The following is a 17,701-nucleotide window of genomic DNA, read 5'->3' as shown; positions in this document are numbered from 1 at the left end:
CACCTGATTTGATGGCCTGTTCCTCCAGTCTGTACAGCAGCTCCTGGGTTGTCTCATAGTCCCCAGCCAGGGCAAAGGCATAGGCCAGCAAGGCTTCTGTGTAGATGTTGGTGATGTTGTGAACCACCTTCTGCAGGCAGCGGAGAGTAGTCTGCATCAGCTTGCCCTGTGTTGGGAGGAGACACGTGCCAAACTCTGACAGGGGTGAAACAGGGGCTGGGGAACTCATTCCAGGGAGCCACACCATGTCTTCCCAACATATTTCCAGAGAAACCCATTAAATTACAGACTGTGTTCAAAAAACAGGCAGTGCACTGGGAGCCATCACCACCAAGCGCTACTACATCAGGCCAGTTTCACAACACTGGCTATTTTGAGGGATGACTTCATCATTTGACCAAACATTGACTCATTGCCAGAAGTTCCCTCCCAGTTCATGGCCTGGAGAGCACCAGAATCACAAGCTGGTGTATCCCCCAGGAGAGCAGGAGGCAGCAGGAGCGAGCTGAGTGTGCTCACCTGCAGTGGCAGACCCATCTCCAGCAGTGCTGCAGCGACATAGGCCCCCAGAGAGATTCCATCATCCATGCTGCCCTGTGAAGGGAACACACCTTTCACTCCTATGGTCTGTTAGGAGCGCTCACTCCTCAGAAGGAAAAGCATTGCTCTTGTATTTTCCCTCCTTTTATGTCTTGCACAGATTGCAGAATGACTTTCTAGGATCCTTTGGGATCCTACAATCTCCTGCTGTCACAAACCTGTCCAGTCATTCTCCAGCAGTGCTACCTGTCCTGGCCCACCATTACCTTTAGGGAGGAGTGAAAAAAGTTTCCTTTGGTGGCAAAGCAGCCATTGGGGAGCTGGTTATGCTCTAGCCAGTGTAGGGCATCCTGGATGTTCTTGTCATCTACATAGATGTATTTCCTGGCTTGGCCAAAATTCTTGAGTACAAAAGCTGTCAACCTAGGAAGAGGATGAGTTGTGAGAAAAAAAGGAAAACAAAAAAAGGCAAAGAGAAAGCCAGATGTCTCCTGGTGCTTATCCCTGAATAGTTAGATAGTGGGGGGTGCATAAAAGAGTAATTTTCATAAAGGAAGTCAATCTAAAAGTGCAGATGGTCCACAAATCCCACCCCAGTGGCTCATCTTCCTGCCCCTGTCTCCACAGAGATACTGCTTATGTACTACTTAGTGCTTTACCCAGTCATTTCACAGGTGAAAACCCTCCTACTCCTTCTACTTTTACCTGTTCCACTTCATCTCCCCCACATTACTAGAGACAGTCTGGAATTCCCCATTTTCTTTCTCTCTTCCTTTCCCAATTCATCTCAGCCAAGCACCATAGGTGTAAGTTGTGCCAAGGCAGCTCCTCTCCACTCACTGAGGAGAGGATTTTTTATTGCTGTCACCTGATTTTTTTCCAATCATGTGCACCCCTCTTGGCTGCCAGGTCACGAGTAGCATGACCTGGTGTTGTGTGTGGGCCAGCAGCAGGGACATAAAGACCAAAAAAAGACCTTTCATTCCCTGGGGCCACATCTTTGCTGTTCCACTTCCCCAGAAACTCTGCTGCCCTGCCTGACTGCTTTTTCAAGTGGCTCGAGTGCCTCAGACTCTCCCTGTCAGACTTTATTCTGTCTCCATCCCAAAGAAGGAACATCTTGGCACTTTCTGGTGCTCTGACCCAGACAGGAAAAATCAGAAGTGCAGGATGTTTGCAGTGCTTACCAAGTGTTTCCTTCTCCATCCTTCTCCCCAAAGAAACTGTAGGAGCCATCTCTGTGCCTGTAAAGAAGTTGTGTCTGATACCCTGGGGAGATGGGAACAGTGATTAATATGGCACAGCAGCAGAGGGGACAGTGCTGACAGAGTGGGTGCCAGGACAAGAGTCACTGGTGTGTTGGGCACAGGGGAAGGCAGAGGGCAGGGTGGCTCTGCTGTACTCACCACTGCGCAGGAATCCTGTTGCCCTGTCCTTGATCTCGGGGCTCAGCTGCCTTGTCTTCTCCAGGTACTGCAGCACATAGACAATGGGGGCAAACAGCACCATGTTCTGCTCCCCACAGCCGTGGGGCAGCTGCACCAGGTGGTCCAGGTTCTGCAGTGCCATCCCCATGAGGTCACCTATGCAAGGGTATAAGAAACAAAGGAGGTGTAATTGTGATTTGAGGTGCCTTTTCAGCCAGGCAGGGGATAATAGTGCTTTGTCTCAGTAGGGGGAAAGCGCTGGAGAAAGGAGGAAAGAGGAGGAAACAACTGAGTGCAAGATGGAGAGTGGGGATTGTTTTGCATCTTTCCATCATGACTACTCTGTGGACTCCCTGGAGAGCTTCCCCTTACCAGCTTTTGCATTCTGAAGAGCTCCAGCTATAACAAATACTGTTTGTAAAAGGCTATGAGTAGAGCTGCACCTGCTCAGTCTGTGTCATATAGACAAGCAAATATAACAGCATTCAGAGAAAGGTTGAAATGCTTCTGGTCCTTAGCGAGACCTGTTCTACTTGACCATATGTTAAGCATCAAAATGTGAGGAAGCCAGCAGGGGTGCTAGTCAGATGGTGTGAAGGTGTCTATATATCCTCCAGCTAGTCAGAAAAGCCTTGTGTTGTTTCCTCTGCTGGGGTTCTGTTACACAATATTCATGGCTACTTATGCCAGGCCTGGCTTCATAGCAGTTCTGGCCTGCAATACCAACAGATGTATTTAATGGTAGCTATGGCCAGTCCCAGTGCCTTCTCCAAAATGTTCTTTTTCAACTTCATAATGCTGAGAAAGATTTCTTCTCTCAAGGAGCTTCTGCTGTAGCATGGCTTTGAGCTTTACAGTTTGTATCTACACAGAAATAGCAAGATCCTAGGGTCTCTGCTCCAAGGTCTTAGCTAGAAAAAGAAGGATTATTTTCCTGTGCAGATTACCCTTCCCATGAAGGACAAAAATCTGAAAGCCTGGTGTTTACAGGGAATAGAAACACAGCATCCTCTCTTTTGGGCTGTTTCATGTCAAGTGGAGCCTCTGACACCAAGTTAAGCCTTGTTCTTGGGTACCAGGAGCCTGTGAGCCCACAGCAGAAGTCACTTACCTGTGATAGAAATGGAAGCCCTGGCAGATCCCTTCACTACATTGTCAGGGAGACGAAGGTACACGTGCTCTTCAGCCATGTTTCCTATTAGTAGGATAAAAGGTGCAGCATGAAAAACCAAGTCAAAAGCCTTTAACTGGAGAGACAAGACTGGCTTAGGTAAGTGGGACACTGCTGACATCCTGCTCACACAGACTGTCCTGGTCATTGCACCAAGGTGCATTGACTGGAAACTTTTCAGATTAGGCCAAACATGAGAACTGCTGGTGGGGCCTAGGACCCACCAAGCTTCACTTCAGCTCAAATCACTACACTTCAGAAAGCTCACAAGAATCACAGCTGGACATCACTCAGCTGGAGGACATCCTGGTGACACTTGCAGTGCTGCAAGAATGGGGTGGGAGGGGTGGAGCACCTCTCACTGGTGACTATCAAGCCCTAGGAGTATCCAAGGGCTGCACTGTAGGAAGGAGGCTACAGAGCAGGATTTTGCCACTTACACTCAGCAGCAAATTCAGTAAGACAGCACATGTGGGAGTAATATTTCTTATTTGTTTGTGTCTGTTAGGAAGTGAAATTTCCTATATGAAAAATAATTTCAAAAAAATTCTTTCATGAGACCTCCCACAGTTTAGTTTTACTCTCAGGTGTAGTTATTCAAGGCAGCAGAACCCATTCAGTCTGTGCACATACATTGTCTCAGGCACATACCTCCTCTTAGGCACAGAAAGGAGCTGTAGGACTTCTCCACTAACACACCCTCTGGCTGCCAGGCAGAAACATGCACATGGGACAGGAGAAACAAAAATACACATAAAATTCCCAAATGACAGCAACATTTCAGAGCAAGTTTAAGTCTGAATTCAGAGGTCAGGGACTCCACCCTCCTCATTTTTGGCAGGTCTGCCTGCTTCACTGCTCAAAGCATCATAAGTAAGCTCGAGGGACAGGGTTCTCTGGCCAGTGAGCACATACAAAAGCTCAGGCAAAGCATGAAAAGCAGGGAAATATACAGGGAGAAATATAGATGTGGGAACACAGCTCAAGAAACTGTACTGCAAGAATAGGCTTGGCTAGGTCCTAGGAGAAATAAAGTGAACTAAGCCACAGCTTTGGTATACTATTGCTGGCCAAAATTTGAGGTGATAAACTATTTATCCCACCCCAGTCTGCCTTCCCCTTGGGCAGGAATATCATAGAGAGAAGTGAGGCTGTTCTCATACTGACCTGGACCAGCAAGTGTTTGGTGAGTGTGTGCCTCCCCCTCACAGCAGCTGGCAAAGGCTTCCTGCCCCCACACCGTGACATGGTGTCCAGAGCTTCTGTCCTCACTGAGATATTCAGAGTCCCTAGCAAGCAAAGTCAACAGAGTCCTTTCCTTATACCTGTGGCCAAGTGGAGTAAACTTACTTTAACCAACTTTGAGATGGTTTGGGCTCATGGCCTTGGTGGTTTGGCCAGTAAAGGTGAGCCAGACAGTGCTAACAGCTTATTCAGACACCCTGAGCATGAGGAAAGTCAGAAACATCTCACCAAAAGTGACTTCCCTGCACTGCAACATGATTTGAACAACTGAGTCTCCAGCAGCCCTTGGAGCCCAGCATGCCCTTCCCAATGGATATGAAGCACAGGACCAGAAACACAAAATTCCCCCACCCACATCCATGCAGCCTCTTCCTCCCCAGCTGGTCCCACAGCCCTCTTTTCAGGAGTTCCTGCTCTCTCTGGTGAGTCTGTCTAAGGAGAGAGAAAGAAGGCAAAAATTATGGATTGCATGTTTGCACCATTAAGGACAAATTTCAGGATTCAGAGGACACACGGCTCTGCCAAATTCTCTGCACATTCCCACGGTCTTTCACTTCAGTTTTAGGGTTCCCCATCACCAGTCCCTTTTTGCTACCATACCCAGCTGGACTGCTGTCACATTCCACATGAAGGTCTTGGACTCCTCTGCACACAGACACTCCTTGTCCCTGCAAGTCTGACATGGCTCCACCTGGAAGTCTGAGGATTTAGCCAGGGCCACCTGGATCTGAGGGAATGACAGATGTGGATGAGTGACTGGGCAGCTCAAGTGAGATGGCTTGGCACAATAAGCTGTAAAACTGGAGGGCAGAACAGGCCCTGTGGCACAGGCACACACCTGTATGCACTGCTGCAGGTAGCTGAAGACAGTGGCTTTCACCAGGAAGGTCTCTCCACGGATGACAGAATATGGCAGCGTCACGTCCACAAAGAAGGGCTGAACTGTTCTGAGGCTTGTGGTGGGGGCAAGGCCAAATCCCCTCCCAGCCAAGCAGAACATCTTGACTTTCCACTCTGCAGCAGCAGCAGGTGCTGTGACTGAGACATTCCTGCTGCCATTGGAGCTGAGAGGAAGAGAGAACTTGCATGGAGAGATTCATCTGCTAGTGGAGAGGGAAGGAGATGCAATGAGATGTGCTCATGGTCCTGCTGAGGGAGGTGGTACAGCTCCTCATGCTTGGACCAACCTCTGCTGTACTGCCAATGACACTTGCTCCAGTGGCTTAGAGCAAGGCATTTCTCAGCAATTTTTTTTCCCTAGAGCCATAAACCTTCTTTAAATGACAGTAATGGCTTTATGTCATTCTCCTGAGCAAGACACTGTCCAAGCATTCCAGCTCTGTACACTCATAGTGGTTTGGTCTGGATGTGTACTCCTGTTCCTTTAATCTGTGTACACTTCAGTTCTGCACCTCAAAGTCTAGTAGTCTGACACATTAAAGTGCAGGGAAGAGCCACATAATTTGCATGCAGAGGTCTCTTTACATCCCTTTTACACAAATTCAAGTCAGCCAAGTCTCTGTAGCAAAGGGTCAATCCTTCTGTCCATTTGCAAAGACAGGAATCACTTACCCAACAGAGTACACATTCCAGATCCAAGTCTCAGGGAAATAATGGTGAAATCTTTTGTGAGTTGTAAATTGGGGATGTTCCTCAGCAGTTCTTTGGTCTTCTGTAGAAGGCACCCCTGCAAGAAAGAGTAAGGAGTGAACCTTGCCAGCCATAGACAGCCTAGCAGTGGGGCTGGAGGCACAGCAAGCACTAAGAGAGACATGAGGAGAGTCTGGCAGAGGAAAGCACAAGGGACTGGACTGATTTCATGGGAGAGATTAGAAATGAAGGGAAAAGAGAGTGATAGCAGGAGAAGCAGCTTGCAGTGAGCTGATTGCAAGGTTTCCAAGACTTAGTCAGACAAAGCCCTTTCCTGATCTGACCCAGAGTTGTTGCTTAAGAGACTAAGAATCTCCAAGAGCCGTTTTAACCAATGCTTATATAATTCTGTGAGTAATAGCATTGTTTGCTTGCTTGCACAAAACTCACATTCTACAGCAAGCAATGGTTTAAAATACAGGCAGGCACGTGAGCCAACTTAGTGCAGTTATCAAGTGCAAACTGAGACACGGAGTAAAAACATGACTGTCTCTGTGGCTACAAGTGGGGACAGAAGCTGGGTCTCTACAGCCTGGGGAATGGGAATAGACACTGGGAAACAGATCCTGGACCCCACTTGGGTTTGTCTGAGGAAAGGGAGTGCCATCCTTTAAAGGTGTCAGGGAACATCCAGGTAGTGACATTCTTCAAGACCCTTTTTTGTAGGGACTGGGTCACTCCTACTGAGTCTGGACTGGGCAGCTAGACTGTGGCAGCAGCACCCAATACTCCTAAAAGAGACATTATCCACCACCAGCAAACCCCAAAGATCAGAGGGCTTTGCCACCTGATGTGATCTCACATCCCAGGTGGGCTCAAAGTGCTTACCTATGGATGGCTTCCTATCCGCCCGACGGGAGCATTGAGAGGGCTTCTTGATTGCAAGGTTTGAGAAGACTTTCAGTCCCATATTCTATCAGGAAAAGAAGGAGCGCAAGAGAGGCAGAGAAGCATCTGTGAGTAGGGAGGATTGGCTGCTGCTCTTCAAAATTACTCTGGAAACCATGGGGGTCAGGACAATCCAGTTCCCAGGCAGCCCAGAGCAGCACTGGCCCAAGCAGACACAGTGCTGCGGGAGGCATGGAGGAGATCTGCCCTCAAAGCACCAAGAGGTCTGCCTGGGAACTGCCCAGAACAGTGGCAAAGAGCAGGCTAACAACTAAGCCACGTCAACAATCTGTGGTCTAATGCTTGGCATCACTCCCTGTCTCTCTTTTGTCTGACACTGTAGATAAACAGTACATAGCCCAGGACTTCGTTCCTCATTCCCATTCAAGTCCAAATAAATGGAGTTTGATGGTCCAGGATTTCATCACCTGGATGTGCAAGTGTGGAGGGAAATACAGGCATTTCTACCTAGTGGGGTTGTACATCTATTGAGACAGCCCAGTTCAGTCAGGGCAGACAGCAGGGTCTGGCTGGAGAAGGAAAGGCCTTCTCAGACTGCTTTGGGAGAAAATACCTCAGATGCTCATAATTGCAACAGCTCTGGGAAACATCCTGTGGTGATTACCCGGAAGAGGTTGAAGATGTCGGGCTGGAAGGAATTGTGTGGCCTTCCTCGTAGCAGAGATGAGGAGGACTGGGGCTGCACACAGCGATCTGAATGCTCTTCTACCTGCGCAGGATATCCACGGCGGTAGGCAGCAGGGAACAAACCATAGACCTAGGGAAACTCACAGGCAGGGAAGGGTTGGGCAAGGAGCAGATACCTCCAGATGCTTCACTCCATCCTCCTCTAGCATGCACATCAGCTCCTGTCCTTCTTCCTAGGCAGGCCCTGCATTCTCCTTCATACACAGACCTCCTCATTCATCGGCTTCCAGCTCCCCTTGCCACAGCCCCTGCCTGTCACACCCAGCTCATCCATCACTCCCGAGGCTCTGCCTGGCTGCAGACACTCACCATCTGGCTGGTCAGCTCATGGTCTGGTCTGGTGAAGAACATGTTTTCATCCACTGCCTGGACTGCACACAGGGAGCCAGGCGCTGCCTGCAGCTGGAGCTGCACTGCTGACCCTGCAAGGGCTTCTTTGCCTGGGAATCCTACCCTGACCTGGAGCAACGCACCAGGAAAGGAATATGAAAAAGAAAGAGGTGTGAGGAGGATGACAGACAGATGGCATAGACAGAAAGAGGAAGACTAGCTGGAATCTCTCCTACTCAGCCACTGCTATCAAAAGTAATTGCTGAAGCTTCCCTGCTGCTGGGCACTGTGCTGGATCTGAGGATCTCCTCAGGCTTCCTAGCTTCTGCTCATCAGCTCTCCCCCAGCCACAGAGGTGAGTCTCACCTGGTTTTGGAAGCACAAGGCAACATCCAAACGGATGCTGTCAGCTGTGACCCCTCCACTGGGGAAGATGGCATACACCACTAAGGAAGGCGACGGGGACAAGTCGGCAGTGAAGGTCAAAGGGATGGAGAACGAGCCCTTCAGCACTGAGGAAGGAAAGGCAAATGTTTGCATCATAGGCCCACTGACACCTCCTTCTGCCCTTCTTCTTTTTGTGCTATATAATCCCAAAATGTCAAACCAATTCCTGCTGCTGCACTGTCTGCCCTCTCCCTCCATTCTCTGACCCTTCCCCTATGTCTTCCCAGTCTCACTTCCCATCATTGTTTCATTCTGTCTTTTTGCCCTCTTCCAGCTGACACAACTGCTTCCTCAGCCTCCCTCTGTCCTGTTTGCTGACTGCTCCAGACCTATAGATTGAGAGAATTTGGGAGAAACTCTGGCAACCCTTTTGTCCAACCTAGAAACCACCTGCAACTGTTTCTCCTTCTCTGCCATGACTTACTGTTCAGTTTCCCGATCTGGATATTCCTTTGACCCCTGACAACAATTCCAGACTTGCCAGTGACCTGCAGGAGGAGGGATGTGGGATGAGCAGACTGCTGTTTGCCATAGAGTGCATCCACACTTACTTATGTGGATACTGCTTTCAAAAGCAAAATAAAGCCCCCAAAATTAACTGTGAGTTCAATCCAACCCCAGACTTGAGGAGATTTGCATCACAATTGGGAAGATTTAGCACAGGAGTCTGGTCTAGTCTGTTCAGTGAGGACAATGGATTGGTAGTGGGCTCACTACCAGATTGATGAGTGATAACTAAAGTGTTTCTGCTCTAGTAGGCTGGCCTCCCAAACAGACCAAAGCCCACCTCCAGTGAGCAGCTGTTTGATAACCAGAGTGAAGAAGCAGTTTTAAAGGGAGAAGACACTTCCAGCTGCAGCCTTGGCAGAGGCTAGGGGGCTGAGGGGCTACAAAGACAGAACCTTCACCCATCCATGGTGGTGACTGAAGACCCAGCACCAGGATCACAGTGTGGCCAGGCTGAGCCCTACCAGGCATAGCCTTCACCCACTCCCCTGAGAGCAAGGTTTAGCTGTCATCCCTCCAGAGATGACCTAAATTATATCCTCAACTTTTCCTTAGCGTCTGGTCCTGTCAGTGCAGCCTTTCCCCCCAGGTTATCTACTACCCTTACTCACGTAATATGCAAAACTTATACGGCTGGTATCTTCTCCCAGGTCATCCCTGCTGAGTGTGAAGGTCACCTGGACATTGTGCTTCAGCCCACAAGGCAGTGTTTCCGTAGGTGGGTGTATGTCCAGGAAGCTCTTGGTTGTGACGTGGAAGGGCTGCAGGTGATGGTAAGCGTTCGTGTAGCTGACGTCAGTCCTTCGAGGGGTGCGCATGAACTCCTCCAGCGTGAACCTCCCCTGAAAGGGCACCAGAGACACAGAAATGGAGAGTTTCATGCTTCAGTGCTTTGTTAGCCTGTCATCAGCTTGGTTTGGGAAAGGCTGGTGGCTTGGTGCCTTCCAGGTGGCGCTCTGCAGGGCTGCCTGGTGAGCCCAGGCCTGAGCTGGCAGGGGGGCTGCAGGCAGGAGTGGGGAGCACAGGTACAGCTCAAGGACTCTCACTTTCCCATATGCAGAGGTGGTGTTTACCTCCAAGAAGACTGATGAGCTGTTCCAGGCAGTTGTGTCGAGGTTGAACGATGCTATTCCACTGTCATCTGTGATGTACGTTTTGATAAACCGACGCCTCATGAACCTTATCACAAGATAAACTTTCCTGTTTTTCATACCAGTTCCATAGTGATCCTGAACCTTAATCTGGTGACAAGGTGAGGCAGGAAAGCCAAAGTCAGATATTTCTTCCAGTGTCATAACCAAAACCTTCCTGTCTCTGACATAGACCTTCCTGTGTAGGCCACCTACAGACTTCAGTCTGGACCCAAGAAGACAGGAGATTTGTACAACTCCCTCATCTCTAATGTAAAAGCTGAGTATGGTTAAAATCTGTCTGCTCCAAAAGATGTGTGTGGCCAGAATATGAGCAGTTTCTCTCCTAGCCAACAGCTGAGACATCCTTGCATCCCAGCATTCCTGCTGAGACACCACTCATTGCTCTCAGCAGATGCTAGAGGTGTAAACGCAAGAGGGAACCTGAAATGCAGCAACTGCAGCCACACTGTCAAGCAGTGTGACACAGTGCAAGGCAAAATACTCTGTCTGAGGAGCAGGAAATGCCTTGGGTCAGCTAACTTTACCAGATTCTATATTCCTTGGCAAATGATAGGAAGCGAAAAAGCAAGGGAATAAAATCACCTTCCCCCTGTATGGTACTCCAGGGATGTAATATTCATTGGGTGTCTCAAATACTGCCCTTGCAGCTGTCCTGGAGATGAGGATTTGGCTGGAGGTGTTGATCTGCACCCCTGTTGGAATGCAGAGTGCAAGTGAAGCAGAATCAATAGCAGAGGTGACTATTGCACTGTAGTTTAATCTCACTTTGTTATGCCTAGCCCCTCTTAGCAGAGTGTCTGAAACTTCCTTCCCAACACCAGCATTCTGCAAGGTTTGGAGGCTGCTCCTATGGCAGCTCCATCATTAGTTAAGCTGTTTGCAAGCCTCATGGACCCACAGCACTCCTCCAGTTCCCAGCCACTCCTCATCCTCCTACTGCTGGCAGAGTAGCTCTCCACGTCCTGTGAAGATCCCAGCAGCAAGGAGGAGAGGGAGATGTGTGCCCTCTCTAATCCTCAACCCCTTTAATGGTTCCTCTTGCCCCTACACCTTCCCTGTTGAGGCCCTGGGTACCTGTGCCCATCTCCAGGAGAGAAGCTTCTGCATAAAGTTTGTTGTCTTCCTCGCTGGGAGCCAGGTTGAAGATTGATGTGCTGACAGAAGGGGTGAAACACCCATTGCTCGCTGTCTGCAGTAGGAGTGATAGGTGTTATTGGGGGCTGGGGAGAAGGGAAAGGGTTGGAAGTACAAGGGATTAGTCATTATGCCATAACTATTGACTATAACAAATAATAATGCAGAACTCATAAAACATTAGAACATGTTTCCCCGGGAGGTGGTGGATGCTTCATTCCCAAAACATTCAAGGTCACACTAGACAGGGCTCGGAGCAGTTCATTCTGCTCCCTCAGCCCTTGACACTTCATCCTGTGTGGTGCTTCTTTACTGCCCATACACCTTCCAGGACTTTACTCACGGGACCACTGTATTCCCTGCAGGTGTCCTTGCTGGCATCCTGGGGCCACCTCCTTGTTCTCTGGCACAGAGTCACCTGCATGGTCCCTTGCACTGCTTTCCCATAACTGTACCTGCAGGGAGAACACCAGAGGAGCTTCTGGGGAGAGGCACTGTGTGCTCTGTCCAGCACACTGCTCCACACAGGTGCCTTTTGTGACAAAGGTTTTACTGCAGCTGGCAAGCAGGCAGGCACAAATTAAAATATAGCACTTTGAGTACTTTAGTGCAATAGCATGGACTAGCATCCAACAGATGTAGAAACAAAGGAATGGATGCAGAAATGAACAAAAACAGACCCACACCCTCTGGTGCTCTCCCACTTCTGGGCACTTGCTACCCTGGAATTGCAGGCAGACACAGAGAGTGGACCTGGTTCATCCACTCAGTGAAGATATTAGTTTCAGGAGGAAGGCAGCAAAAACGGGTGTCCCTGCAGACAGCAACTGCAAATTGCAGAAATAGAGGCACAGAGTGACCTCAGACTTGTCTCACTGTGGGCTTATCTCATGATCAGGGCTCTTGTTTCCACTTGCTCTGCTGATTTAGATGTTTAGGTATTTCCTCTGCCTGCTTTGCTGCCTTTCCTTGCTTTGACTCCTCTCTGACTTGCCCTTTGGAACAATGCTCCTGATGGTATCAGTAAAAAGATGACATCTGTGACCCATCCTGGTGACAGTACTATTTACTACTACAGCCTCATATGACCTCATTGTAACTGTCCCAATTAATGAGAACTTATGTCAGATCAATCAGTGGCAAAAGAGACACCAAAAGTCTCCAGACAATGCAGCCCCAAATACAAATGAGCTCACCAGATTTCGAGTGCTTCTGAGCTCATTGTCCTCCCTTCTTTGTGTTTATACTGTCAGAGGTCCTGCCCTCCTTTCCACCTCATCTGCTCATTTTTTGCTGATAACCACATAACTAGAGAAATTTATCTGCTGCTCCTAAGAAGGTAACAAGTTCAGTAGCATGTAAGTGAGAAGGAAAGGCATAAACTCCTAAAGAAATGCCAGCTCCTGCTCCTTTACCTCAGCATGTCTGTCCCATATCTGGTGTTTTTCCCACATAAGGTCTTTCAATGTTGGACAGACACATATTCCAGAGGAGGGATCTGTTGCCTGGGGCAAGGCTCCCTATAGCTGGATGTTCTCTGTCATGTGGGGCTGAGGTGCCTCTTCCACAAAGAAGAACCCTTAGCTTGATTCTTGAACTATTTGGGATTCTTCTAAAGGGATGGCCCTCTCTGACCCTTCTTGAGCCACCTCTCTTTGATGGATTGAAGAGATAGGAGACATATGGAAGGAGAAACATAGTTTAGATGGAATCTTTCCTTTCCCCTGAACATTCTCCTTACCTGCCACACACTTGCAGTGGGAAGGTTTTATCTGAAGCATAAATCTGAGCTGGTCCCACGAAGAAAACATCAAACTTTTGCAACACTGGAACAAAAACCTCAGAGTTACTCCATCAAAGGCAAAAGACTACCTGGGCACAGGGTCACAATAGGGAAGAGTATGTTCTCATGAAGGAACATGTTAATGAGGAAAAAGCAAGCATTAATTAAAAACAGAAACCAAAGAAAGAATCTCCCTTTTTTTTTTTCCCCCCCCAACAATCTTGCAGAGGTCGTCAGTTTATTCTCAATCTGCCAGAAGATACCTTCTCCAGGAATCTCCAGCACAATCTCCCTTGTGTTCATTTCTGATGTTGCCCATAGATTTGTGTTCAGTCATAGCTCTCAGGCAGTAAATATTTTACAACGTTTGGTTTTACATTGTTATACAGACAGGCAAACAACAAACCAGCACCTTCTTCCATCCATTTCTTCATTCTCCTTACCACGTTCCTCCACCTTAAAGGTACTGGACTGGACTGAGCTGGACTTAAAGGACTGGGCACTGATGGTGTAGGTCCCCAAGTAAAGTTCATCAGCTAACTGGAAAGAGAGATCTGCAATGCCCTGTTTTGGTCTCACATCCAGCCACTGGCCAATGCGGTTTTGTTTTGGGTCCTGCAGTGCAAGGGAAGGAAAGAAAAGGCAGTCATTACCAATGCTTGCTATTCTCTGCCCAGAGTCCTCTGGATTCAAAGGTATTTCAGAGGCTCTCACAGGTTCCTGCTGTTTTTTGCCCAGATCATGATGCTGAAGCACCAACAGAGGGGAACCAAACCAACCCATGTTTGCTTTGCTCTGCACAGCCATGGAAAAAGAAGGTATGGAAGGTTCTGACATTTAGACTCTCCAGTGTCCAGTAAAGATGAACTATAAAAATTAGCTAAAGCCTGGCTGGCATTCCTGAATGTAGAAATGGATGAAGTCAAACCATTTGTACCATCAAGTCTTGTTAACAAGAAGCATTTGGATGGAGAATGTGCATGCACAGAGCCTAAGAAAAGTAACTTGAACTAATAAGACAGCATCCTAGGTACTATCCATACTGAAATACCTTTCCTTATAACTTCTGAGGAGTCTGCAACACCCACCTGAATTTCCACCATGGAGTACTGCAAAGCAAACAAACAGCACTGTCAAAAATTGGCATGACATAGCAACCTTCATGTAAACTTCTCTTACCCACCCAGTCACAGTTTGAACTGTGACAAACACTCTGATACAAGAAGCTTCATCCTACTGAAAGCAGGACAAGTGCTTTGAAATAGTAAGGAATAGTAAAAATCTATGCTATTCTTCATATTTGTTTTTTGATCCCTGCATATTTAAAATGCATTTTGGTAGGTATTCAACAGCCATGAAAGCTAGAATTTGCTCTATTTGTTTATACTTCATTATCTTATTAATACAGGATATATGCTTTCCCTATGGGGAGAAGAAATGGGTGTTTGATCCTAGATCTCACCAATAGCCTGAGAAAGATGAAATTAAGTCAGCGATAAGGAAGCTGGAAGGATCTCTCCCTTTATTTTAGTCTGGAAGGATTTGGTCCAGCTCCCCTAATGTGTGCCCTTCAGTATTAAATTGTCATGGCATGAATTCCTGTTGGCTCTCCCTAAATTGCTTGAGGACTGAGGAGTGAAATAGCTATAGCTGCTGGCTGCAGATATAATTGCTTACTGAAGAATGGCATCAGCCTTGCAGTTTCCTGGCCACCACATATGTAATTCTCTGGCAACTTCTCACTCCCTTGACATGGGGACAATGAGCTGCTGCCAGCAACAACTCAGTATAATTTGGTTGTACTGTTTTCTCTCTTTTTTTTTTTTTTTCTTTTTTTAATCACTTCCTGTGTATCCTTCCCCGTATTAATTAATATTTCTTAAAATGTTGCAGCTAGCTTCAGGCTCTCCTGCCATCCTCAGGTGCCACACACATAGCACAAATAACTGAGCTTTCCAGAGCTGTGGGAGGGGATCTTCGAGTCTCATGATGTTTGTACACAACTTTGTCTGATAATTATGGCCATGGCAGGCAACCCACAGACTGGTCCCCAGAAGCCCTGCCTGCTTTTTTGGCAAAGGGAGGTGCACTCAGCTAGCTGGGAATGCTGGCATACTCCCCAGATACCATCCAACCCTTTCATCAACCAGCATCCAATCTCTAAAAGCAACACCAGCCAACAGGAATTATTCAAATTTGGTTTTCTCAAGGGCTAGCATTGACCACCCTGGGTGCTGGGACTGTCCCAGCCTCCCTGGCATAGGGCTGGTAGAGGAAGCAGAGCCATCTGAAGCCTGGAGACTTCCTTGCCCCCACTTATACAGGCTTTACCTTGCTGTTAACAGGAACAAAGTCTTCAGTCAGTGTCACAATCCTGAATTTCACTGGAGGGAGAAAATGGAATAAAGCACATTACAGACAGAGTGCACATGACAACAGACTTGCCCAGCACTTGTCTCACCCCAGAATCCTAGCTCCACCCAACCCTAGTGGCAGCCCCATGCCTGCCCTGCAGCCCCTCTCACCCTATCCCTAAACACGTGGAGCAGCACAGCTGCTTCACAATTTAAGGGTTTTCCCATGGGCTGTACCCAGGGCTACCCTCACATTTCCTTGTCTGCAGTGTAGGCAGACCTGTCCTACCTGGCCCTGGCCAATATCCAGGTCTGCTCCTTTTTCCAAGCCAGCTCTGCTCCTAGAGCATGGTGCTAAAACATGGGATACCTCAGTTCAGAAGGCAGCACACCCCCTCTGTCCCCATGTAAAGCATTCACAGGAAATGGGGAGCAAAGCCTGGCAGTGCCACTTTCAGGGTGCTTTTTTCTTTGCTCACCTGTCTCTCCTGGGTTATAGACAGGCTTATCAGTCTGAATGAAGGTGCCTGTTCCAGCCCTGCGGATCAGGACTGTTTTCTCCTCACTCACACTGAAGTAGTGGCCATTGGAGATGCGCAGGTGCACAGCGGCCACCTCCTGGCTGCCTGCAGGTCGGGGCACCTGGGACACAAAACAGGAGAGCCACAGGTTAGCAGGCATCAGAGCAGTGCTCTTCTTGCTTCAGATGCACAGCAAGGCCAGGCCCTTTGCCATCTCACTCTGGAGACCAGTGTAGGGTGTCCCTCAGTGGCTGAAGGCTGTGTGTGTGGAAACACAGGGAACAACGCTTAGCAGCTGGGATTGGTGCTGGACAAGAGAAAAAGGAGGTGGTTCTGACATAGAACTTTTGTTTACTCCTTCATGTGACCATTGTTAGAATCTGCATGGAGCAAGATGGAGAAGACTTAACTCAAGGGAAGAAAAGATCTATGATGATGAGAATTCTGTTTACTAGAGTGTGAGGATCACAGATACTGAAATCCCCCTCTTATTATCAGTGCAAACGAAGAAAATAAGGATCATGAGTTGGGCAAATAAGAGAGATTTTTGCTGAGCTTGTGCACACCCTCCCATGTCCTACTTAGTCCTCTAGGACTTTTTCAAGACCAGAAGGAAAAGCATGGAAGGAAGCAGACATGAGGGGAGTTGTCAGAGATGAGAGGTCTGACTCTTCCTGCGTCACAGATTCACAAACAGCTTGCTGTGACAGTGCATCCTCCTCAGGGGAGGGGAGAGAATGAGCTTCATGACTGCCATTTGGGTGCTTCCAAGCTATCAATCCTCCTCAGACCTCTGCTGCTGAGCCAGGCAGCCTTTCCTCAGTGTGCCACCAGGATATCCCACAGGAAGAGTACCATGTGGGCAAAGACAAGGAGCAAAGACTCCCCCTTATTTTGCATTCACTCCTTTCCATACTGTCTTATCTTCTGTCTTCCTCATTCTCTCTTTCTTCAGTGAGAGGCAGATGAGCAGGCTGGGAGCTGCCAGCTAGGGGTCCATGCCAGGAATGCCTCTGACCTGGAATCTGGTGCACTCGAAGATCCAGTCGTTCCGGACCACCTTGCGGTACAGGCTGAGGTTGCCAGATGGCTGCACAAGAGTTAAGGCCACACGAATAGGCTTTTCAACCCCACGAAGGTCCAAGCATGCCCTCTGGGATGAGGGGTAGGGCAGGGCAGCTGGAATGATGATCAGGTACCTCCTGCAGTGGGGAAACAAGATGTCATCACATCCCAGCAGCCCTCTCACCCACTCTTGGCACTAAAAGGCTGGCCTGAGAAACAAGAGAGTTTGTCCTCTCTCTGAGACTGGGAGTGTTGCTCTACTGAGAGATTGGACAGAGTGAGAACCTTGCACAGAGGGGATGGAAGGTATAGAATTCATTTCAGGTAAGTACAAGATGAATACTTTCGGTGACAGAACAGTCTTTGCCCTTCTTGCTTTGGCACACCTCCTCAGCTACCCTGTCAGCAGATTGGTTCCTGCTTATCCTTCAGCCTTGCAGCTGATTTGCCCTTCACTTTCCCTTCATCCTACCTCATACTGCAGCCCCTCACTCTTGTTCCCACCACCAGTGCTCACCTACTTCTTGTACTGCAGCAATATCCATGAGAGAGGTTCCCATCTTCAGGAGAGCCCTGCATTCACAACAAGCTCTGCACCTACCCCATGGCTAGCCCTTCCAGGAGGCAACTCACAGGGTCCCACACTCTCTCCCTGCTATCTTGTCCCCTCCCTCTGCATTCACAACTATCAATCACTAGGTTTTTAAATGGCACTTACGGTTGTGCCACTATCCCCAGGGTGTAGAGCAGCCAGCTCAGGAGGATGGGAGTCCACAT

The 17,701-nt window shown here is 48.5% G+C and overlaps 1 protein-coding gene across 1 annotated transcript in view; it reads right to left on the bottom strand.

Annotated features, from left to right (window-relative positions):
* Nucleotides 1-17,701, bottom strand: part of LOC306804215 (alpha-2-macroglobulin-like protein 1) — a gene marked incomplete at its 5' end in the record, with an annotated part of 24,280 nt that extends 6,579 nt beyond the window's left edge. Inside the window, 28 exons of the mRNA XM_079310520.1 lie at nucleotides 4-166; nucleotides 520-594; nucleotides 807-963; nucleotides 1,728-1,809; nucleotides 1,947-2,123; nucleotides 3,079-3,162; nucleotides 3,790-3,844; nucleotides 4,306-4,427; nucleotides 4,984-5,110; nucleotides 5,222-5,447; nucleotides 5,956-6,070; nucleotides 6,862-6,946; nucleotides 7,547-7,699; nucleotides 7,939-8,088; nucleotides 8,326-8,471; nucleotides 8,831-8,894; nucleotides 9,525-9,755; nucleotides 9,987-10,154; nucleotides 10,650-10,759; nucleotides 11,142-11,256; nucleotides 11,545-11,656; nucleotides 12,943-13,027; nucleotides 13,428-13,599; nucleotides 14,073-14,093; nucleotides 15,316-15,368; nucleotides 15,818-15,980; nucleotides 16,878-17,061; nucleotides 17,643-17,701. Of these exons, the coding sequence (XP_079166646.1) occupies nucleotides 4-166; nucleotides 520-594; nucleotides 807-963; nucleotides 1,728-1,809; nucleotides 1,947-2,123; nucleotides 3,079-3,162; nucleotides 3,790-3,844; nucleotides 4,306-4,427; nucleotides 4,984-5,110; nucleotides 5,222-5,447; nucleotides 5,956-6,070; nucleotides 6,862-6,946; nucleotides 7,547-7,699; nucleotides 7,939-8,088; nucleotides 8,326-8,471; nucleotides 8,831-8,894; nucleotides 9,525-9,755; nucleotides 9,987-10,154; nucleotides 10,650-10,759; nucleotides 11,142-11,256; nucleotides 11,545-11,656; nucleotides 12,943-13,027; nucleotides 13,428-13,599; nucleotides 14,073-14,093; nucleotides 15,316-15,368; nucleotides 15,818-15,980; nucleotides 16,878-17,061; nucleotides 17,643-17,701 (3,454 nt within the window). The remainder of the gene's footprint in view (nucleotides 1-3; nucleotides 167-519; nucleotides 595-806; nucleotides 964-1,727; nucleotides 1,810-1,946; nucleotides 2,124-3,078; nucleotides 3,163-3,789; nucleotides 3,845-4,305; nucleotides 4,428-4,983; nucleotides 5,111-5,221; nucleotides 5,448-5,955; nucleotides 6,071-6,861; nucleotides 6,947-7,546; nucleotides 7,700-7,938; nucleotides 8,089-8,325; nucleotides 8,472-8,830; nucleotides 8,895-9,524; nucleotides 9,756-9,986; nucleotides 10,155-10,649; nucleotides 10,760-11,141; nucleotides 11,257-11,544; nucleotides 11,657-12,942; nucleotides 13,028-13,427; nucleotides 13,600-14,072; nucleotides 14,094-15,315; nucleotides 15,369-15,817; nucleotides 15,981-16,877; nucleotides 17,062-17,642) is intronic.

The sequence above is a fragment of the Erithacus rubecula genome, assembly GCF_903797595.1.
Source record: "Erithacus rubecula genome assembly, chromosome: 1".
Lineage (NCBI taxonomy): Eukaryota > Metazoa > Chordata > Aves > Passeriformes > Muscicapidae > Erithacus > Erithacus rubecula.
This window is presented reverse-complemented; position numbering and strand designations above follow the sequence as displayed.